The sequence below is a fragment of the Petaurus breviceps genome, unplaced genomic scaffold (assembly GCF_028583685.1).
Source record: "Petaurus breviceps papuanus isolate PSGF00001 unplaced genomic scaffold, PetGlider_PUasm1.0 118, whole genome shotgun sequence".
Taxonomy (NCBI): domain Eukaryota; kingdom Metazoa; phylum Chordata; class Mammalia; order Diprotodontia; family Petauridae; genus Petaurus; species Petaurus breviceps.
Window position 1 is genome coordinate 13,754,675 of NW_027185616.1, and position 23,568 is coordinate 13,778,242.

Sequence of the window (23,568 nt, forward strand, 5' to 3'; positions counted from 1 at the left end):
ATTAAAGGAGCCTCCAAAGAGTCATCCTTTCAAAATCAACATGCTGGAGCCAACCTGCATTGGTCATTCCCTTTTAGTATCACGTAGGTGAGTTTGAGGCACAGAACAGGTATCTCTCCCCAGATCTACCAGTTAATGGCTGGAGTGGAAACAGCCCTCAGAGAGTCTGACCTTCCCTAGGTCATCTGGTGCTTAGTACATTTCCGGTGAGACTTGGTCCTGAGAGCACTTTGGGGAAAAAGGAACATGACTAAGGAATGGAAAAGCATTTGTTGTGCAGTCACTATGTACTGAGCACTGTGCTAGATGCTGCAGATACAAATGCAGAAGTGAGACATTCTATTCATGGGAGGCAGCACGTCCAAGGGAGTGGTGGTCAGGGAAGAGGGCTTGGTTCTTCAGTCCTAGGAATGATGAGTGGAGCCCGAGGAAATCCATTATCATGCCTGTTACAGAAATAACAGCAATTTTAATTTCATTAGTATTCGAGGAAAAAGGTGGAAAGTAGAGGCAGGAGGAAAATACATCCATGGTGGCAGAAGAGATGGCAGAATGTCTACGCTGGGTAGAAGCATGCAGCCCAGTCTTGGGCAGGCTAGATATTGTGAGGTTAGGTGAATTTGTTCTCATTCACCATCAAGACATCTTGGTCCCAAGGTAAAGTTCCAAACTGAGTAGGTTAACTCTCCGTTTGAGGAGCAGCATGATCTTTTGAAGACTCAAGCAGAGGGTTCTTTCCTAGATGGGGAGAATGGAACAGATGGTTGGACTGATGGATATATGTCTGGGATGAATAGAGGAGATGATGAAATAAATGGGGCAGAGGATTTCCTTAAGCTCAGACAGACTGGAAGAACAGGGGTACTTTAGGCAGTTGGATGGTCAGGTGTACCCAGTTCTTATCTGATATGCCAGTGGGTGTAGCAGTAAGGACTTCATCAAAAAAGGATGGCTGCCTTCAGAGGTCAGAAGTTAGAGACCAGGAAACCACCATCACCCCAACTCTGATTGCAGTTGAGTTTGGCCCATTTCATCAAGGTCTGAGGAGAGAGGGTCCCAAAGACCGAGGTGTGATGCCCTGAGCTCTAGTCAGATTTCTACCCAGACACAGGAAGAGCTACAGCTCTAAATATGGCTCATAAAACTTGACATTCCTTGGGTCACACCTTAAACATCCCTTCCCCACTTTATACTCTTCCTTTTTTTATTACAGATTTTATGTCTCTTTAGTGGTTCATAGGCCTTTTTTCTCCTTTCTTCACATCTGACCTAACAGGGAACAAGAAGAAGACAAGGAAATGGCAGAATTTCTGAGAATCAAGTTAAAACCTCTAGACAAAGTAACCAAATCTCCAGCCAGTGAGTGTCTTGGTCTCTATTTTTTTCCCACAAGAAGAGGGGGACTGGGAATGAATTAGATGCTCAGAATTTAGGTCAGAGTATATCCAGTGAAAAAAGTGAAATACATTCCAGGAAATCCATGACATGGCAACATTTATCCTTGTCTACTCATTGTTTAGGGGAAAGAACCTTGGACCTGGAGTCACAGGATCTGAATTTGAATCCCAGACCTATCACCTTGGGCAATTAGTCAGGCAATAAACATTAATTAAGCACCTACTAGGTCAGTGGCACTGGGCTAACCACTGGTGATATAAAGATAAAAGACAGTTCCCCACCTTCTTGAGGAACTCAATCTAGTGAGAAGAGACAGCTTGAAACAACTCTGTAAAAACGAGATATATCCAAGAGATGACCAACAGAGGGAAGGCACTAGAATTAAGGGCGATTGGGACAAACTTCCTGTAGAAGATGGCATGTTAGCCAGGACCTGAAGTAAGCCAGGGAAGCCAGGAGGCAGAATTGAGGAAGGGGAGCATTCCAGGCATGGAAGGCAGCCAGTGAGATCCCTGGAGTTGGGAGATGGACTATCGCCATTTCCACGAGATTACAGAGTATGTGGGAGAGGAGGTATCATGTAGAAGAAGACTAGAAAGGTGGTTTTAGGGGTCTCGGGAGATTATGAAGGGTTTTGCACATCAGAGGATTGTGTACTTAACCCTGGAGGTGATAGGGAGCCACTGGAGTTTATTAAGTAAGGGTAGTGACGTGGTCACCCCTGCAATTTAGGATCACGTTGACAAAGGAGGGACTAGAGTGGGGAAAGGCTTGTAGCAGTGAGACCAGCGGGCAGGAAAGTCTTTTTATTTCCCTGGGTCTGTTTCCTCCCCTGGGATAGGACCAGTGGACCTTCAAGGTCCTTTCCAGATTCAGATCTATGACCCAATGGTTCTCATACATGGAGATGTGGGGTTTGAGGCTGGGGGCTGCAGGAGCGAGTCTCCCATGCTGGAGTAGGGTGAATACAACAAAGACCCTGGTCCCTTCTCCCTAAGCAGACCCTGGGAATACACAGCACAAATTTCACCATCGCCCAGTATCCTTGGCAGAACTAGTTTTGGCCTGAACAATTTGGCACTAAGCAAGGATCAGCAGAATCGTAATAATAGCTCGCATTTACAGAGAGCCTTAGGATTTGTAAAATATTCTACATACACTTAGCCCCAAAGAGTCCTCTGAGGCAGATGCTGTCATTATCATGATGTTTGGAAAGGCTACATGCTTTACCCAGGGTCATACAGGTATAGTAAGTATCCTAGGGAGGATTCAAACTCAGATCATCCTGGAGACACGGCATTTACATAACACCGAACACGTACTATGTGTCTGGCAATGTGCTTAACAAGTATCTCATCTGAGCCTCATAACACCACTCAGAGTTAGGAAGTACTAAGCATTCCCATTTTACAGTTGACGAGACTGAAGCAAGCAGAGGCTGATTCTAGCTAGTTTCTGAGGCAGGATTTGAACTCAAGTCTTCTGCCCCTAGGTCCAGCTCTCTAGCCATTGCATCACCTAGAGATACACTGTATCCCCTATAGTGCCCACAAGACTATACCATCTCCAAATAAAAGGGAGAGGCTTATTTCTGTCAGATCAAAAGGAGAAAGAGGAGGGGAGAGACCCTGATGTCTGTCTCATGACTGAAACCTGAAGCCAGGAAAGACCCTTGGATCCTTGGAGAAGGTAGCTTCCTCCTCTGGGAACTCTTAAACATTCTTGATGATGCTGTTTGAAAGTGATAGGAAAGGCAAAGAAATAACTGAATTGCCAAAGAAAATGCTGCTGTGTTAGCCTGATCTGTACAACCTCGTGCAGGTGAGAGTGTGTGTGTGTGTGTGTGTGTGTGTGTGTGTGTGTGTGAAGGGGAGGGAGGGGGTAGAAAGAGAGAGAGATGTCATTAATGATGGTAACAGCTCACATTTCTATAGCACTTCCCAAATTTATAAAGTTTTTTCCTCACCATAGCTCTATGTGGTAGGTAGAATAAATATGTATTACGATCCCCATTTTTTACATAGGAAGAAACTTGAATCTCTAAGACACTGAGTAAAGTTAGTTAATTAAAGCCCACATCACATAGGAAGATCCCTGTTCTCCCTACTTATAAGCCCAGTGGACTCTCTCCTCTGTCCCCAGAGCTAGGTGTGACACAAGGTGTTGGACCCACAGTTGGGAAGACCTGAGTGTAGCTCCTGGGACACTTGCTAGCTGGATGTCCATGAGCAAAGTCTTTTGTTAACCTCTCTGACCATCAGTTTCTTCATCTGTAAAATCATAGCAATAGTACTTACCTCAGAAGAGTGGAGATCATGTGTGCCCTCAGCAAACTTTAAAAGTCAGAAATGTAAATTGCATTTAAAATGAAGTGTACACCAGTCAGTCAAAGCACCTGCTGCGTACCATGCACAGTGCTAAGAGACAGGTATGCAAAGAAAGGCAAAAGCGGTGCCTGCCCTCAAGGAGCTCACAGTCTAATGGAGACAAACATGCATACAACCAGGTATGACGGGGATTTTTTTTTTCTTTACTGACATATAGTTCTTGCTGCAGAATTTCCTCCATACTCTACCCTCTCGATACAGTCCAAGTCACTAAGTGCGCTGGATAGATAAAATGGAGCTTTTTTAAAAAGTGAAATTGAGGGGTGGCTAGGTGGTGCAGCGAATAGAGCACTGGCCCTGGAGTCAGGAGGACCTGAGTTCAAATCTGACCTCAGACACTTAACACTTACTGTGTGACCTTGGGCAATTCACTTAGCCCCAATTGCCCTCCAAAAAGAAAAAAAAAGTGAAACTGATTAAATTCTTGCTGCTTCAGCAGGGAGCTGGGCAGGTGGGAGATGGGGACAGAAGACAAAGGGGATGGTTAGTATACTCTGCCACCACATCCTGTGTTCATTCATGTCCCACCACAGGTTCTCCGGCAGAGAAGAAGGCAGAACCCCCACCTACTAAGCCAACAGTGGCCAAGACCGGGATCGCACTCATTAAGGATTGTTGTGGGGCCACCCAATGCAACGTCATGTAGCCCCTGAAGGGCCCTCCTTCCGCCTTGGGGCCACCCCACCCTCTTATCTTCACAGCCCCCATTTCACTGGGGCTAAAACAAAACAAAAAAACTTTACAAGGCAGAAGGGATCAAAGGCAACCCCAATTCTGCCACTAGGGCCATGGGCGTGGTGGGGCCCAGCCGTCATGTACAGAGTGTAGCAATAGGGAGTCCCTCACTGTTGCATGGCCCTCCCCACGCGCATGCTGAATACAGGAGTTACGTATAGCAGTTTATCCAACCTTTGGGAAAAAGCTGTCTTTTTAAAAAGAAAAGTATATATACATATATACATATATATATAATCCCATTGTGCAAACAAGCTGGGAGAGGGGCATGTTCCCCAAGTGTGTACAATTGTGATTTTTAACAATTTAGCACTTTATAGGACTAGTCCCATGCCCCTTATCTCATTGAAACTGCCCCTCCTCCTGTTTCCCACTTTGCCCTTACTTGAGGGGTTCTGCCAGTGCACCAGATGATAGGGGTTACAAGAAGCCAGCACCGTTTCTCCAGTCCTGTAGTAATGGGAACCCCAAAGTCAGGCTTCTTGGGTCAGTAAAGAAAGGAACAAGAGGGCACAGCCCCTGCCATTGCTGGCCATTTGGCATCTTCCCCGGGTGTTGATTGAGTGCTGTTGTGGCCAATCCCTGCTCTCATATTATGTGTATGAGCCTGGGTCAGCCTTTGTCTCTCACTAGAGCTCAGGTCCCCCCTTCTTACATTCTCCATGAAGGCCATTCTTTTTGGGTACCATCTATCTGTGTTTGGCCTCGGTCAAAAAAGTCAAGCCAAGGGGAACAGCTTGTGTTCAGAAGTGATAAGGACACAGAATAAAGGACTGAGAGGGGCCCTCTACACTTGTCAGTGGGTCACCAGAGAAGATGCCATGAGTGTGACTGCCTCAACAGCCAGATGTGACTTCTTGAGGAACACGAGAGCGCCAATGGATGGGAGAGTCAGCGTGACCCAACGTCTGTGTTCCACTGTGCAGTGGCTTATTTTAATCAGTCTGCCAATTCAACCCATGTAAATCTCTTTGTACATTTGCTGTAGCCAGCAGGGCGCGGTTTGTGCAACATCTCAATGTGTGTGTGGCCTAAATAGTTGTGTGACTCAAGACTTGCTGATGTGCAATCATCCATCTGGAAAAAAAAATAATAAAAATGCAAACAAATGAGCACATATCACTTTTAAAAGGCCTCTCCTGCCTGCTGTGACCAGCACCCAGGAGCCTGAGGTCAGGAAGCTCACTTCTCTGCCAGCACTTATGGTATAAGCTTTAGGACTCATCCAAGTTAGTTATAAATGTAAACTAAGGCCAACAAAAATGCCTTTCAGTCCAGGTGGTCTAAGTTTGGGAAACCCAACCTGGGTAAAATAGAGCAGATGGCTGCCGTTCCCCACACCTCCACCCAGGCTCCAGAGGGCCTAGCTGTTCTCCCTCCCCACAGAGAATGTGGGAGTCAAATTCCCAATGCCAAGCCCATTACAAAGCAATCACTCACTGCTCCAACCAGCAAATGTAGATTGAAGTCTTCATAAAAATGCCACCTCACATATGTCTGCCTGGCCCTGAGCTAAACCCAACTCATACTCTTGCCACACTTATTGATTTTTTTTCTTATTTATTCTAGCATTTCACACAAAGGAGGGAGAAAAGTAATTATCCAAGCAGGTCCTGGAACACCGGCAATTCTGCACAGATCTAAAAAGCCTTGCTTGGAATGTCATACACCCACATTCAACCCCACAAATACAGAAAACAGCTTCAGCAAAGAGGTTATCCTTTAAAAAATAATGGTCTCGAATAGGATTGTAAAATCAGAGCAAATCTCTGGTCCCTTCAGCCCAGGATTCCCTTTTAGAGGGCACCAAGGAACCCTCTGTGACAAAGAATGGCCATTATTCTCTGGGATATTATCTTCAAAGGTTAAGGGTCTGTTTGCAACGAACTTAACTTCTCTGCAGATAGCAGGCTAAGGGTTGATGATCTGCGTGACATAGTACATTCGTTCATCTGTCACAGCTAGCCAGACCTACGGGGCAAACCTAGCCTTTAACTGCCCACAAACCTGAATTTCTGGCTGAGTGGGAGTCAAATAGGTAGCAGGGCCATGTTGGGATATTGATGCTGAAATGAAGAGAAACATTGAGCTTCAGGAGTGCGGGGGCTTCTGGCAGAACATAGCAAAGATTGGGAAGATCCATGGAGGTAATAAGCATAGCCAAATACCAGAGCCCACATTCACACAGCCATAAGGGTAACAAGAAGAGACCAAGGAGGGTACTGACCCAGATAAAAACACAAGGAAAGGAAATTGAAGGGAGCTTCAGCCAAAATATGGATAAATCTTTCTGAGAGTGAATCACTGCTGGGATGAGCTGTCTGGTAACAGGATGAGGTGGCTTTCTCGCTTCTTTGGACTGGATCTGCCAATGTCAGGGTCTGCCTAATTCAAAATGTTAAGAGTCATAGCTCATCAAACACGAGTTTTGTTATTTCCTTAAATTTTTATTTTTGTCCAATATGAGGTCCCAGGGCAAGCTTGTGTTAGCCAGGCTTGATTCTTGCTCTGCTGAAAGGTGTCTCATTGTGGTCCTTTTCCAAGTTAGACCAAAATATATAAAGATGAAATTTCAAGGAAAAAAAGGTGAGGGGGAAGTGAGGGGAGAATTGAGCACCAGAACTACGGAAATAAGTTCTCAGTACTCTCCTGCTGTTTGTCAGGGGTCCTGTGACCTGACACAGGCCTGCCCACGAGAAGAGAGTACAGAAGATGATGCCAACCAAGGGAATAGCACTTGCTGACCCTATGTTGGTTATTACTGCTCAATCCTTTGGCATATATTTGCTATATATTTTTAGGCATTTGCAGCACATAGCAGTATGTAAGGCTTAAGCATAGGGGCACCCAAAGACACCTAGAAAAAGTCACCTAGGTTACTAAACTCCCCAGAGCTAAACTCTAAACTCTAAACTTACTAAACTCTGCCATGGAGGAGTCTTCGTATGTTACCTTTCTGTTCCCTGTAGTTTCACTGCCCAGGCTTTCTATGTGTGGTAGCATTTTTTAACTTGTTCTAGAAAACAAGGACCCTAAAAGATATATCCTAATCCCAACCTTCAACACTACAGAGGTAAGTTAGACCAAGAACCCACTCCGTTCTGTGAGGGAATTTGCTAATATTTGGTCTCTAGTGTTGCCCACAATTCTTTCACATTGGTATTGAGGGAGTCAGGGGACCCCTCTCAGCCAAATTGACTGTTATTCTGACTGCAACCCCTTCCCTTCCAGCCAGAAGCAGCTCATGTATTTCTGGCTGGTGGGCAACTCAAGATGACAGTTTGGTTGAGAGATTTCTTCCAGTCCCAGAGATTCTTTTTTGTTTATTTAATGTTTCCTACTAAAGTGCTCTTCCCAGACACCAGAGCAGGCTATAATTGATTGCGGGTGACTCATGGCAAGTCAGGGGTACTGCAGAACCTTAGATAAATTTGCTTTTATTAATCAGCCACCCCTCTACCTGGAAGCGTGGGGTCCTCTCCATCATATTCACTGCAGGTCCTTAAGAATCTTCTCCAAGTCTCATTTGCCCTAAGCAGAGGATGGCAGTATCTGTTCTCTTACAACAGAATAACTATAGCAGCCAAAGCAGCAGAGCTCATCTCTAGGGAAGCCAATTTATGATGCTGACTTCAAGGTTAGACATCACTTGGTTTGGTCTGGTGATGGAGCAGAATCTCTATCAGGTAGTACAACTAAGTGCTGTTCCTGGCCAGCACCCCAGGGCTGGGAGCATTTTGGGTCTTAATTTTCTATAGGTTTATCTTATAGCCCCAACCTTTTGTGAAGGCCCAAGGCATAAAGACATTTCAGAAAGCACGTTGGTAATTGGACACATTTATCACAGAAGCATGAAAGAGAAGGGAACAAGCTGACGTCAGCCCTCTGAAATCCAGAACTGTTCTACGTTACTCAACTGACCACATAAAAACTCATGTAAAGTATATGGTTGTTAGCCACCTAATATAGATATGGTTGGTTCAAATGTGGCATGGATGGACGCCATCCGGAATCTGGCTGACCAAGAAGCCATGGGAGAACACAATGCTTTCCTGAGGAAGAAGAGGGCTATGCCTACCCTTCCAGGAGTCTCCCGGGATGGAATAAACGGGATCCAGGACTTCCAAGGCAGGACAGTCTCTCCTATGGGAACCAAGGGTACACCGGGTGTTGTATTCCCCATGTCTGCAGCTCCAAGATCTCCTGTCTGCCACCCAAATATCCATACTTGTTTCTTTCAAAGTCCTCTGAAGTACCTGCCCCATACCCAGCACCCTGGCTCAGAGGACTCCCCCAGTCACATCTCCATCTGGGGATAATATATAGCATCACAAGACTGCGGCTCAGGGATACTGCCCAAAGCTTGGGCAGAAGTGGAATTATACTCAAGCTCTGCTTTGCTCAAGGCACGATGCCAGGTGTGGGATGAGAGAAAGGCAAATGAAAACACTGCTTTCCATCAAGCACTTCACATTCTAATGGTGGAATGCTAGGCGTGAATCTAAAAGATCTATTTAATTCAACCTCTTTTTCCCTACCACCTCAGACCTCTCTTAATTTGGTTTATTGAGTTCTTTGTGGATCTCAGGAGATTGCTGAAGACAGATGATTGTGTGGGCTTGCCTTAGGCTCCAATGAAAAGAACAGAAAGAGGACTGAGGCTATGGAAATGCCTGCATTATTGTCTAGCCCAAACCTACTGAGAAATGGAGGAGGCCAGGCAATGAGGTGTAAATTACCGAGAACCTGGGTTCAAATCTTGGCTCTTGACATTGACTATTCTTAAGGCCGTGGGTAAGTCATTTTGCTCCCCCAGCCTCAGTTTCTTCATTTGTAAAATGAGAGGGTTAGACTAGATGGTCTCTAAAGTCTCTTTTCACTTAAGCTGTATAATCTTATCATCTCAAGCCACTGTAGAGTAAGAAATGATAATTTTCTAGCACTGACAGCCATAATGAGCCGAACTCTTTCTTTCAGATATAAACCCACCAGGCGCTCTGGTTTTATCCTGGCCAGCATTTCTGCTCAGTTAGCTCTCTCCTCCCATCCTTGCATGCTTTGTTCAGACAGAGGGTCACAGTTCTCTCACTTGGCTTTACTTCTCCCCTGGAGTTCATCTGGCCCCACTCTTTCCACACCTTTCCAATTGCCAGTTAGGCAATAACTCAGAAAAAGGTGACAGACAAAGGGGGTAAATGATCAACACTATAACATTAAATACTGCCTGGAAGATTTTCTTCTCCAGAAATCCTCTGCCCCAGAATATGCTCCAAACCCTGATGCTCAACAGATAAACTATATTTTTGTTTTTAAAAAAAAAGCCTGGAAATTTAAGGGGCTAGAAATACAGACCTTCATGCACACATGTATAGGACTTAGGCTCATCAAAAATGAAGCTCACTTCATGGAACTGTGTCTGTCAATCTCCATAAAAGGAAGTAGTCTATCCTATATAAGGAAGAGAGGGGAGAATGGAGATAGAATAGAGAATCCCCTTGGTACAGTTTTCCAGAAGTCCAATTTCTTCAATTTCTCCTTATATCGATCTCCCTTCTCCCTCCTCATACAGCTAACATTCTAGTTCAAGCTTTCATCACTTTTTACTTGGACTATTGTAACAATCTCCTAATTGGTCTCACTGTCTCAAGTTTCTCCCCTCTCAAATCCACCCTTCAAAGAGCCAGCAAAATGACTTTGTTTATACAAAGGTCTGACCATGCTATTCTCTTGCTGAATAAACTATAGCAACTATTTCCTAGATGTAATATTCAAAAATCAAACGCAAAACACAAAAAATTGAATACAAAATTCTGCTTAGCGTTTAAAGCCCTTCACAAGCTCGTCCCAATCTACCTTCACAGGCTCAGTATGTTAGTGCCCTTCATGAGGTCTACAATTCAGTCAACAGTCCTTACTGCTCTTCACATACATTCACTGATCTCTCATCACCTTTGCTCCGTCTACAATACCTATAGCGCCCTTCTCACCTTCACCTCTTGGAATTCCTAGTTTCCTCCAAATGAAACTTTTTCTGATCCTCCCAACCACTCTACCTGGAAAAGGTTTTTCCCCCAAATTGCTTTGTATTTATTTTGTACACACACATATACATGCATACATACATATATGTATATATATACACACACACACACAAATATATACATGTACACACATTTCACCCCTTATTCCCTTCTATAGAAGGCAAGCTTGAAAGCAGGGGCTTTTTTTTTTTTTAGTAAATACTATTTTTTCTCCAATTACATATAAAGATACTTTTCACCATGCATTTTTATTTTTTCTTATGATTTTTATTCTTATTTATATTTTTATTTTATTCTATATAATTTATATTTCTGTAAGATTTTTGTTCTTTGTTTATAAGATTGAGTCTCAAATTTTTTCTCCCTCCCTTCCACCTGCCCTCCCCCTCCCCAAGGCAACAAGCAATCTGATATAGGTTATACATGTCAAATATATTTCCACATCAGTCATGTTGTAAAAGAAGAAACAAAAGGAAAAAGTCACCAAAAAAAAAACAAAAAAAGTGAAAATAGAATGCTTCGATCTGCATCCAGACTCCATAGTTCTTTCTCTAAATGTGGATAGCATTTTGAAGGCAGGGACTACCTTCTGTATTCTCTCATTATTTCTGTAGTCCTTAGGAACTAGCACAATGCCCAGACCATAGTGGGTGCTTCATAAATGATTCCTTAAAATAAATGATCTCTTGATTCATTTCAATAAAAATGTATTAAGCGCCTACTTTGTGCTGGGTACTAGAATGTGAAGCCAATCACCACCAATACAAGAAAACCATGAAATATTCTACCTGCCAGTTCCTCATCTTTGGGATTCTGAGACTAGGTTTGGGATTCTGACCTCCAGGCCTGGAGTCAGGAAAACCTGACTTTAAATCCTGCCTCAAACACTAAGTGTGTGATCCTGGGCAAGTCACTTAACTCTGTTTGCCTCTGTTTCCTCATATCTAAAAAGAGCCAGAGAAGGAGACGGCAAACCACTCTAGTATCTTTGCCAAGAAAATCCAAAATGGGGTCATGAAGAGTAAGACAAGACTGAACAACAAAAGCCAGAGATCTGGTTACTAGACACCTGCTTCCCTATTTCAATTTCTCAATTTCCTTATGTGAGTTAAAATGTTTAAAAATAAAGACCTTTTGCTTTAAGCATTACTGACTATTTTATAATTAATTCTATTTTTGTTAAAAAAAAAAAAGACTGGAAGTGTAAGGGGCTAGAAATACAGACCATATTTTATAATTACTATTATATAATTAATTCTACCTGATTATATCAAAAAGCATTGAAAGGAAAGAAAATATAAATAAATCCATCTTACCCAGAGAGTTATTCTTGTGAAGGTTGAGTTATACAAAAACTATCTACTTTTATTTTTTATTTTCACTTTTATTTTTTTGGAGGGGGGGAAGGTAGGGCAATTGGGGTTAAGTGACTTGCCCAGAGTCACATGGCTAGTAAGTGTTAAGGGTCTGAGGCCAAATTTGAACTCAGGTCCTCCTGAGGTGTTCTATTCACTGCACCACCTAGCTGCCCCCAGAAACTATCTACTTTAAAGGAATTTTTTGCCTGTTTTTTTTTCCCCTCCATTCTTTTTTTTTTTTTTTAAGCATTTGGGGTTAAGTAACTTGCTCAAGGTTACACGGCCAGGTGTTTCTGGGTGGGTGCTAAGTGTCTGAGCCCGGATTCGATCCCCAGGTCATCCCGACACTGGAGCTGCTGCTCTTACTCACTGTGCCACCTGGCCACCCCTCCCCTCCATTCTTATCAGAGGATTTTGTTTTTCCAGGCTCTATTTTCTCCTCCTTGGCTGTAGCATGACAATGGAGAGTCAACAAGACTGAATACTGCCTCAGACACTTCCTAGCTGTGTGGATCCTAGGCTCAATCTCAGTTTTCTCATCTGGAAAACAGGGAGAACTACTATGCCTACCTCACAAGGCTGTTGTGAGGCCCAAATGACATCATGCATGGAAAGTGCTTTGAAAACCTAAAAGAGAGTTATGATGATAATTATCACCAAATATCCAGCCATAAAAGTCAGGCATGGCGTGATGGAATACAATGATGCCGAGTGCAGTAAGGTTGTCTGGGTTCCAGCCACCAACTGTGTGGCTGGCCTGTCATCACTCGGGACCCTGGCTTCCTCATCTACAAGACAGACACAATACTTGCATGACCTATTTATACCACAGACTCATTCTGAGAAAGGTTCCTTGTAAAGGTGTTAGCTATAGAAGTGTGAGCTATTTATTAAGATTCAAACACCAGTTCTTCAGTTCAACATTCCATGCTGTTGAGGGTCATGAGCACTGGATTGTGGAGGTACCCGAGAGCAGCCACATTCCCACCACTGCCACAAGGTGTGAAGGTCCCCACTTTTCAGAAGAAACCATTCCTGAAGCTTCCTCTCCAGCTAAGCTTATCCTGAGAAGAGCACATGCCCAGACCAACTTTGAATAGGTCAAGGCATCACCTAATTCTGATTCTAAGTCAAACTTTCCCATACTGAGGAATAACATCTTAGCTATTAAAGTTGTAACTTGCTTAATTAACTCTGTAGTTCTTAACCTCTTTTTGTGCCGTGGCAATCTTTGTATCCCTTTTCAGAAGCATGTTTTTAAATGCATAAAATGAATTGCATAGTAGTACAAAGAATATCAATTATACTGAAATGTAGTTAACGAAAGGTCCAGGGCAGGGGAAGAAAAAAGGTATGGTTTGGGAAGGATTCTGCTCCTGCCCTCTTCCCAAAGGAGGAATGGAAGAGCAAATGTTCAAGCCAGGCTTTTTCCTCTCCAGTGACCCTTGCTAGTTTTAGAGGGGTAGACCCAATAAATACTGGAATACCCAGGGCTCCTAGAGGATTTCCACCTGCCTCTGCCCCTTGTTTGAGGAATTTTGGACTCTACAAACTTGTGGGTAGTAATGCTTCTATCTATAGTAAAGATCCTTAGTCTGAAGTCCATGAACTTGTTTTTTAAAAATATTAAAAAATTTTTTATATGACTGGCTTCTTTTGTAATCCTATGTGCTTTATTTATACATTTGAAACATGATTCTGAGAAGAAATCTACAGGCTTCATCAGAATACCAGAGGGTATCGTGGCACAAGAAATGATCCACATTAGAGGCAAGTTTGCATAGGAGAGAAGAGGACTGGATGTGGAGTCAAAAGTTTTGCTTGGCCCTGACACTTACCACTCATGTGAATATCTTTTTCTGTCCCTGTCCATAACAGAATTTGGGGGACTCAGGGAAATTTCACAAAAGAGTCAAACAAGTCAGTAATGCTTAAAGCAAAAGGTCTTTATTTCTAAACATTTTAACTCACATAAGGAAAAGCTAGAGACCTAACATAAATTAAGAAGAAAGGAAAAAAAAAAGAAGAAGAAAGGGAAGGAACAATTAAGGATGTAGCTTGGGTAACCAGAACTCTAAGAAAAATGCCCTTCAGGAAACTGCAGGCAGAGGAATGGGGTCAATGGTCCTATGTGAGGCTGGCTACATCCTGGTTCTGTTAGGCTTTTATTACATCACATGGGTTGGTTTTTTCCTTTCTTTCTTTTTTTTTTAATCAACCCTATACCAGGATCTTATTGATGCAGGTAAGGAGCCATAGATTTAGGTAGAGGGTAATCCAGGTCCTCATACTTAGGCATGCCTCATTAGTTTCCAGTCTCTAATATCACAGACAGGGAGACTCTAGGGATTGACTGCCAAGGCTCCAAATGCCCAAGCATGGAATTGAGAATTTTCCATAAAAGGGAAGAAGAGCTAGTACAGAGTGGAAGCATCCTATTACAAGAAAGGGTAGATCCCAACAAAAACTAGAGGGGTTGTTGTTTTTTGTTAGATAATCACAATGACCTTAGACAAATCATTTCCCCTCTCTGGGCTTGTTTTCCATTTGTAAAATGAAGGGGCTGGATTAAGTGCTCTAAGGTCCCTTCTACTCTAAATCCCACAATGATAAAAAAAAAATTTAACTGTTAGCTTCAGATTATTTCAGATAATGTTAGCATCACACAAACATTTTATAACTCAAATTGAACTGAATTCATTCACTTAACAATCATTTATAAAGTACCTACCCTATACAAGGCACTAGGGATCAAAGACAAAAAGCCCTCAAGGAGCTTACATTGGTGATGGGGGGGGGGGGGGTTACAATACTCACACAGAGAAGTAACCGCAGTAGAATTTGAAGAGAAAGAGCACTGACAGTCAGGAAAATCAGACAAGGTTTCTTGTAGGACCTAACACTTTAAGCTGGCCATGAGGCAGAGGCGAGAAAGGAATACATTCTAAGCCTCAGTTATGGTTCCTGAGAAGCACAGAGACTGGAGACAGACGTAGGCCAATTTGGATGGAGCAGAAAACCAGTGAAGAGAAGTAACGCGAAGCCTTGGAAAGGTAGGCTGGTATTGAAGTGTGAAGGCCTTTACATGGGGCTAGGGAATCTGCAATTTCACGTGGATGGTGGGTGATGTCTTGGCTTGTGAATAAGCTGAATTTAAGTGAAACAGAGCTGCACAAAGTCGTCAGCCTCACTCTCTCTTCCAGAGTCCAGTGATGGCCCAGAACGGAGTCTTCAATGTCTAACCAAGCTCTAAGTGCCTCACATCCCCTGCTTCTGCCACATGCTTGGGGTAGGCATGCCTCTAACTCATGATGGGTTTGAGGCCTGCTGAAATGGTGTGCCCGAGCGCGGCTGCTGCACATGCTACAACTTCTTGGAGCCACAGTTGAGAGATGTACACCACAGGCGGAAGAGCAGCCCTGAAAAGGGCTTGGTGGTCCCTCACATCAGAGATGCTAGCCCTCCCTGAGGAGTCATGCATTTCATGTAGAGGCGAGAGGGAGCCACAAGACATTCTTGAGCAAAAAGTTACTTTGGCAGCTGTGTGGAGGATGGATTAGAAGAGACATAGACAGAGCATTTATTAAGCGTTATGGGCCAGGCACCATGCTGAGTTCTGGGGATACAAATATAAGCAAACAAGGTATTCCCTGCCTTCGAAGCATTTACACCCTAATGAGACATCAACCCATAAGGGGGAGTTGGAAGAGGGTTCACACTGCTCAGCAGAGTGTGGAAATGACCAGGAAGCAGCATGGAGGCCTGGTTCCAGGAAAGATCACACAAAAACTCACCCATAAGACTCAGGAAAGAGTTGAGGCAGATTAATTAATTAGACTATGGAAATAGTCCAGGTGAGAGGGAATGAACTACAGCAGCAGACAAGTAAATGGAGAGGACATGACAGGTACTCAATCTGAGATCGTTACGGGACACTGGGGTGGAGATGTCTAATGGGCTCTGAAGCTCAGGAGAAAGAGTAAAGCTGAATTCAGATGTATCAGCAAATAAAGAAATACTAACTTTCAGAGCAGCTCCAATCATGTCTTACGTTTAGCATCCATTTTTTTCCATCTTTTAAAAAAATATCACTTATCTTTCCCAATGAATCCCACCAAATTCCCTCTCCTGTAAAGCCGTCCCCTAGAATAAAGAATAAAAAGGGGGGAGGTATTCCGCAGAACAAATCCACCTTTCTATGCACATATATATGTATATATATGCAGTATTCCTTATAGTCTTCCACCTCTGCAAAGAAAGAAGAGAAGGGAAGTTGGCATTCATTATCACAGACTGCTCTAAAGTATGCCCAAAGCCCTCATTTTTACTTCTCAAATAAGTCACCTACCCTAAATAAAATAACCCTCCTTTCATAATCAGGGTTCACTATTCAAGAAAAAGAATGTATTCATGTTCTCTGGAGTATATGAGAACCTATGAGAGAACTGAGAAAACTACTAACTGTAAGTAATGCAAGCTCCTTGAGGTGAGGAGCCAGTTTTTTAGTATCCCCAGTTATATAGCATGCACTTAATAAAAGTGTGTATAATTGAATTCACCATCACCACCACCACCCTGCCTCTCCCCTCCTCCCACCCGCACCTCCCACTCAATCTGCCCCCACACTCCCCTTCACCACACGCACCTTGCAGGAGTCTAAAGAGAATTGTGAAAAGACTGGAGGAACCCATGATGGAGAAAGAAAGACTTAGAGAGGATACAACAGTTTTACCTATTTGGCCCCAGAAGGCAGCACTAGGAGGGATGTGTGGAAATAGCAGCGATGCCAATTTAAGCTTGATGAAAGGAAAAACTTACTAATAATTAGTGCTATCCAAAAATGGAACGCATTCTCAGGAGGCGGCGGATCCCAGCTATATTGAAGTCTTCAAACTGGATGACCACTGTTTGGAAATATTGTGGAACAATTTTCTGGTCACGTATGAGTTGGACTAGATGAACTCTGAGGGCCCTCCTAGCTCTGATTCTTGAATATGACACCTATGACAAGAATAACAAAAGAACTCCTGAATCTCATAATCACATTTAACAACTCAAAATCACACGAACCCAAAATGTGGCTATTTATCATAGTCAGACCTAAAGTCAATCTAATAGCTCTCTTTTCCCTGTATTGCCCAGAGTAAGTGTAATACTGTCACTCTTCTCCATGGCCAATATTCAACCATTCCAAAACACAGCCTTTGTGATCTGGTGAAAGTTACCTCTCCCATAATTTCACACCATTTGAATACCTCATGTGCAATTTATCATATCCTAATTGTATTGCATTTATCATCTTATCTATGTAAGATTGTAACCACCTTGAGGTGAAAGGGTCAGGTCTTTTGATCTTTATAATTTCTTCAAGTCGTCAGCATAATATATTACATATAGTAAATGCTTAGTAAACATTTGGTAATTAATAGACCAAAAGAGGGAATATTGTGATGCTTTAGGGGAAATGAGATGATTCACTTTTCACCCTATTATGATTCAAGCAACAAACCTGATGCTAAACTCCAATTACTCAGATTAAGAGAGAGAGGACATAGTTAATTGGAAGGGTCACAGTTAAGACAGTCTAGATTCTAGAGGGCAGAGCCAAGATGGTAGAATAAAAGCAGGAACTTACTTGAGCTCATCCCCAATTACCTCCAATATCTATAAAAAATGACTCTCAAGAAATTTTAGAGCTATAGAACCCACAAAATGACAGAGTAAAATATGTCTCCAACTGAGGACAGCCTGGCAGGTCAACAGGAAGGGTCTATCACACCGAGTTGGAAGTCCCGTGTCAGCTGTGCCGATACAGACTGGTGGCACAGAGCAGGCCAGAGCAGACCTCAGAGGACTGAATAACTGGCAGCTGTGGTGGTTTCCAGACTTTTCAACCCATAAGCACCACAAAGAAAGTAAAAGGTCAGTGAGGAAACTCTGTTGGACCTGGGTGAGAGAAGAGCACCGTCTGGTCCTGCCCCTGGGGCAGCAGAGGTGCCTGTGGCAGTTGCAGTAGCTGCTGCTTCCAGGGCTCCAAGCCCACAGATGGTGAGGGGACCAAGCGGCTGACCAGAGGGCAGTTGTAGGAATCTCTTTGCTGGGGCAGGATTCTCTTGCTTTGCCCTGCTTGGATCTGGGTCATGGTCCTGGAGTGAAGAGGGCTGGCAGGGCAGAGCTTGTTGAGGCTGTGGAGAGGCAGTCATCCTCACAGTTCCCAGGCAGGAGCCTAGAAGCTCTGACAACAGCTGCACAAAACCCCAGAATTTTGGGACACAGCACTCTCCACTCTGGAAGCAGAGTTCTACTGTGCCAAAGAGCTCAAAAGTCAAGTAATTGCCTGGCAAGATGAGCAAAGAGAAGAAGAGAAATCAGACTATACAGTTGTTCTTTGGTGACAAAGATGATTAAAACACAGAACTGGAAGACAACAAAGTAAAAACTTCTGCATTAAAAGCCTCCAAGAAAAATATGACTTAGTTGCAGGCCATGGAGGAGCTCAAGAAGGATTTTGAAAATCAAGTAAGAGGGGAGGTTAGGTGGCACAGTGAATAGAGCACCAGCTCTGGAATCAGGAGGACCTGAGTTCAAATCTGGTCTCAGACACTTAACACTCACTAGCCATTTGACATTGGGCAAGTCACTGAACCCCAATTGTCCTGCCTTCCTCCCTACAAAAAGAAAAAAAAAAGTAAGAAAAGTAGAGGAAAAATTGGGAAGAGAAATGAGTGATGCAAGAAAATCATGAAAAATGAATCAACAGCTTGCTAAAGGAGACCCCAAAAAGTACTGAAGAAAATAACACCTTAAAAAATAGACTAACTCAAATGGCAAGAGGTCCAAAAGCCAACGAGAAGAGTGCCTTAAAAAGCAGTATTGGCCAGATGGAAAAGGAAGCTCAAAAGCTCACTGAAGAAAATAATCCCTTCAAAATTAGATTGGAGCAAATATAAGCTAGCTTTTCAAGAAAGTATAAAACAGATTCAAAAGAATGAAAAAATAGGAGGTAATGTGAAATATCTCACTGGAAAAACCACTGACCTGGAAAATAGATCCAGGAGAGATAATTTAAAAATTATTGGACTACTTGAAAGCCGTGATGAATAAAAGAACCTAGACATCATCTTTCAAAAAATTATCAAGGAATACTGCCCTGATATTCTAGAACTAGAGGGTAAAATAGAAATTGAAAGAATTCACTAAATGTCTCTTTAAAAAAAAAGATCTAGTCACAGCAAATCAGATTGACTTTAGGACAAGTCAAGTAATGTATTCTCTTTATTTTTTTATATTTGCTTCCACTAATTTATCAAATGAGGTTCAGATGCGCTTTAAAAAAGTGCTACGACATAATGTCTACCCTACACATTTCACACTCTTAATTCTATCTACAAATATACGTGTTACTCAAAGAACACAGGGATAGAATAATTTTGAAAAAATGCTTAGATGAAAGTTGTTTCAAGTAACATTAAAGAACCTGTGGTTTTGTTGGATGGGAACACCATTCTATAAACTGAGAGCCTTGGAGAGGTGCCAAAGTCCAGAGAGCACAATGGACAATGTCAGAGGAAGAATTTTAACTCAGGTTGCTCTATCCATTATACAACACTGTCTTATGCCTCAAAGGAACTATTAAATGTTTCAAAGAGCTTCTATATATATAGAATTGCATACTATCTTGAAACAACAATCATGTTTTTCTGTGTCTTTCCATATTATTATGGTGGTTAAGATGCCCACTTGACCACAAAGGCCTAACTATTCTATTCTGCAGCTGCAAAAGGCATAGCACAAAATGAATTCTTCTGGAAAGGTAATTCTAGGAATGATTCCAGTTTTATCAATTAAAGGTTGGCTGGGTGTAAGAAAGGGTTTGTGGTTACTAACTTTTCTAAGTCAAACAACAGAACCAAAGTCAGAAACTTTAAGACTCCTGACTGAGTGTAGAGCTGTACTCATGACTGATCAGACTGACAAATTATGTTTTCTCCCTACTTAATGTCAGTCAAGAAAGTCGGTTCATACATTTTGCACTCAACTAGTAGGTAAATTGTAAATACAATTTTCCCAAAGAACAGGTGGGGTACAGGGTGTTCAAAATGCAGAGACAACAGAAGACAGAGAAGGCAGTTTAAAATCCCAACATAACACTCATATGAAACGCCACCAAAATGTTATGCTTGCTTGTAAATTTTATTGACAACTGTTTGGTCCCAACACAAAACAGCACTTTGAACCACAAAAAGTGTTCAAACAAAGTAGACAGTTAAGAAAACATTTCTTCTCCTCTATCCAATCCAAAACAAACAGTGCAGGATGGGAGAGAGAGTTTTGGTGACTTTTTTTTAAACAGACAAATCTAAATTGGTAAATCTTTCCAACCAGAAATAATTTAATTGTCCTAATTTTTATAGATCATTTAATCACATCATTTAATTAACCTTTGGATTAAAAAAATATATTGCAATTGGATTGGCCATTTTATAATACATCATGAACACAACTTCTCACATAATGAATTTTCTTACTTTCCAACAGCAATTTATTAGAATTACATATGGACCTAAGCCCACCTGGCTGACCTCCATAAACAGTATAACTGCCACATTCATAAGATATCACAGGATTGCATATTCTTCTTTCCTTATGATTGCCTCAAAAACCTTTTCTTTTGGACTGTTTCTGTTGACTTGTAATTACACCTTTTATATTCTTTAAGTCCATAATATTTTGCGTATTTTTGAAACAAAAGTCCCAATGTGAAAACTCTGCCTTATGAAATCTTTGTGTAATTAACTGATGTTTTTGATCAATAAACTGATGAAATGTTTAAAAGCATCTTTAAAAAAAAAGTTATGCTTGCATTTTTTCTCATTGTACTATGTCTGTAGAGGAAATATGCCTCCAGAAGGAGTCACACTGTGCCATTATACTCAGAAAAATTTCCAGTGAATCTCCATTTGAATCATGGCCACATATCAAATACTAAGAATCTCTGGTTTCTTTCTTTTTAAACAAAACCTAATTTGTAAAATTATCTCTGTAGTAGCTATTCTGTGGCATTTTCCCAAATGCTGGCGACGAAATCGGAGCCCATTTTCTGGCTTTCTAGTACATTACAAAAATATTAACCTCAAAAAAGAAATCACTTAACTAGTGGAAGACATCGTGTGACAGGTTCTTTCTGTTTTATGAGCACTTCCATCTGTCTCTTTGCCCAACAAATACAATCCATTGTAAATGTTGGGTTTACCCAGAAGGTGTAAGAGTCCATCTGCCAATGGACATTTCAGCCAACTCTAAAGTAAGGCCATTCCACTACTGAAGTGCTACTTCAAAGTCTGGCTTTTCCAAATGCCAAGATCAAATACCACAAACAACTGAACACGCTATCAACACTAGAAGTAACTATCAGAATAAAAACAGTTAAAAGACGATATGCCAACATACACATAAAGCTTCCCAGTTATCAAAACTTGCTTTAAAAGTACAAAAACAAGGTTAAGCAGATCAACCTTGGCCTTCCCCTGCACAGATGTGTCTCTTTCCAGTGGAAACAGTATTGATACCTCTCAGGTTAAAGCACTTCTCATAACCTGCTCTGATTCACAATTTATGCATTTAATGCATAGTTTAGAAAAATCAGACTCTTTCCCACCAATACCACTTCTTGACATACAAAATGTCTGTGTTGTAATCCAAACATTGACTTTTAAACTCGACACCAAGACCATCTCCTTTTCCTTAACCTAATCCATGTCAAACTGGAAAATAACATAAAAGGGAAGCTTAAAACATCCTCATCTTCCTAGAAAGCTCCAAAATGGAACTGAAAGTGACAAAAAAATTTAAAATAAATTTTGTCACAAAGCCACATCTGTCATCTCCAGACACAGTAAAATGAAAAATTGGGTAGATTTACAAGTCACACAGAAACAATTACCATTCATACCCCTACCTACAAATACATTCAAAACTCCTTGTTTACCTGTTCCATTCTAGTGCATAAACACTTGTTTACTTAACAGGCTTTTGAAAGACAGATCATGCATTTTATTAATACTGTCTGAAAACAACATCAGTAAGCAGTGGTCTAACGAATATCTTATGCTACATGTAAGATTACACCACTGATGAAGTTTAATGGAATTCTTACCTCTTTCTTTTTACCGAACACCATGTTATTTCATTATAATTAAGAAAATTTGGTAAAATACCTAAAAGATTCTTACTGAATGAGTGCTGGGAAGTTTTTTTAAATAATTAAAAAAACTCTTCAGCCAAAAGTTGTGTTCAAGGTAAAAGGAACAAAAACATTTTCAAATCCATCTTAATTGAAATTAAATGGCTCGTAGGGATTTTCATTAAAACATAAAAGGGTGTGCAAATAGCTTTGAACCTATTTTGTGTGTGCAGAGTCAGACAGTGCTTTTCCCTCCTATTTCCATTTCACAAATCAAAGTTAAAGCTTGGTTACGGGTGCAAAAGAAAAGTTGGCTGCCAATTTCACTTTGATTTTGTGTCGTTTTTTGGCTGGGCTCTCCATTGGGTCCTTGCTTGGCTGAGATTCTGAGATATCCAATGATGAACAAGGAGGCACTGAGACATTTTCCAATGCATCAGGAATCCCAGGGCCAGAGGTCAGTTTTTCTTTGCTTTCTGTCATTTTAGTTCGTTGTTCTTCTGTTAAAACCATAACTTCTGTAAGGACAGAAAGACAAACACTCATTGAACTCCATCAAATGGGAGGAACAACTTGTTTTCATGACTTCCCTTTTCCTAAAACATACTTCTAAAACCATCAGTGCAGTGAATTTCAGTTTGAGATCAGTAACACTAGACCAACAGAGTTCTTTATGACTTGTAGAGAAGTCCTAAAGAGTTGCTTGAGACATTTAGAGATTAAGTGACTTGTCCAGAGTCACAAAGTTAATGAATGTCAGAACTGGGATTTGAACCTATGCCCAAGTAGTGCTCTAACCATTATACTGGGCTGCCTCTAAAATACTTTGAATTAATTTTCCATGTCACATACAAGCATACCCTACTTTACAAAGTAGCTGTACCAATCAAATTCAAATAAATAGAATCCACATCTTTCTACTGAAGTAAAAAATAATTCCAGATGTTTGCTCCATTTCTAGCTGATTTCTCAATGGGCAATGACTTCTCACACTTTTTTGTCTCAAGAATCTGTCAATTAGATAATGATCCGTAACAGAAAAGCTATGGTAAGGAATCCTAGGTGAATGCACTTTTTTGTAATAACAAACTTCCTCTATTTTAATGGTTGTATAAACTTGATTTTTTATGTACTGGCTGTGCTTAAAAGAAGATACACTTGTAGTACTTGGGATTGTGCAAAGTATCCCATATAGTACTCAAACATTCACTGAAGAATAGGTGCTGATACTTCATAATTTATGTAATCAATATGGAGGTATACAAATAATTTTGCCTATTATTAACCTTCAATTTCACGGAAAAAAATTTACCCAGGTTGTAGATCATCCAGACAATCGGACTGTCATTTAAAGCTCCTTCATAACTCAGACATCCCTCACTCTCCCCGTTCTGGTCTTCTCATGTCTTTTGTCACCCTCCTCCCCTCAAACACACACACTCCTCAGTCCAGTGATCCTGGCCTTC

At 41.6% G+C, this 23,568-nt stretch overlaps 2 protein-coding genes and 1 long non-coding RNA gene across 6 annotated transcripts in view; 1 reads left to right on the plus strand and 2 right to left on the minus strand.

The window, feature by feature from the left end:
* The window catches only part of BMERB1 (bMERB domain containing 1), a 140,282-nt gene extending 133,686 nt beyond the window's left edge, over positions 1-6,596 (plus strand). Inside the window, exons 5-6 of the mRNA XM_069086460.1 lie at positions 1,277-1,359; positions 4,319-6,596. Coding sequence (XP_068942561.1) covers positions 1,277-1,359; positions 4,319-4,431 — 196 coding nt within the window. The 3' untranslated portion in view covers positions 4,432-6,596. The remainder of the gene's footprint in view (positions 1-1,276; positions 1,360-4,318) is intronic.
* Positions 6,597-13,844: 7,248 nt separating this feature from the next.
* On the minus strand, positions 13,845-18,090 carry LOC138160000 (uncharacterized). The gene is made up of 2 exons (XR_011168046.1): positions 16,738-18,090; positions 13,845-16,167 (listed from the first exon to the last, which is right to left on the minus strand). It is a non-coding gene; the product is annotated as an uncharacterized lncRNA (long non-coding RNA).
* Positions 18,091-20,093: 2,003 nt separating this feature from the next.
* MARF1 (meiosis regulator and mRNA stability factor 1) overlaps positions 20,094-23,568 on the minus strand; it is a 52,883-nt gene continuing 49,408 nt past the window's right edge. For all 4 annotated transcript variants that reach the window (XM_069086448.1, XM_069086438.1, XM_069086444.1 and 1 more), the window contains one exon: positions 20,094-22,620. In XM_069086448.1, the coding sequence (XP_068942549.1) occupies positions 22,382-22,620 (239 nt within the window). In that variant the 3' untranslated portion in view covers positions 20,094-22,381. The remainder of the gene's footprint in view (positions 22,621-23,568) is intronic.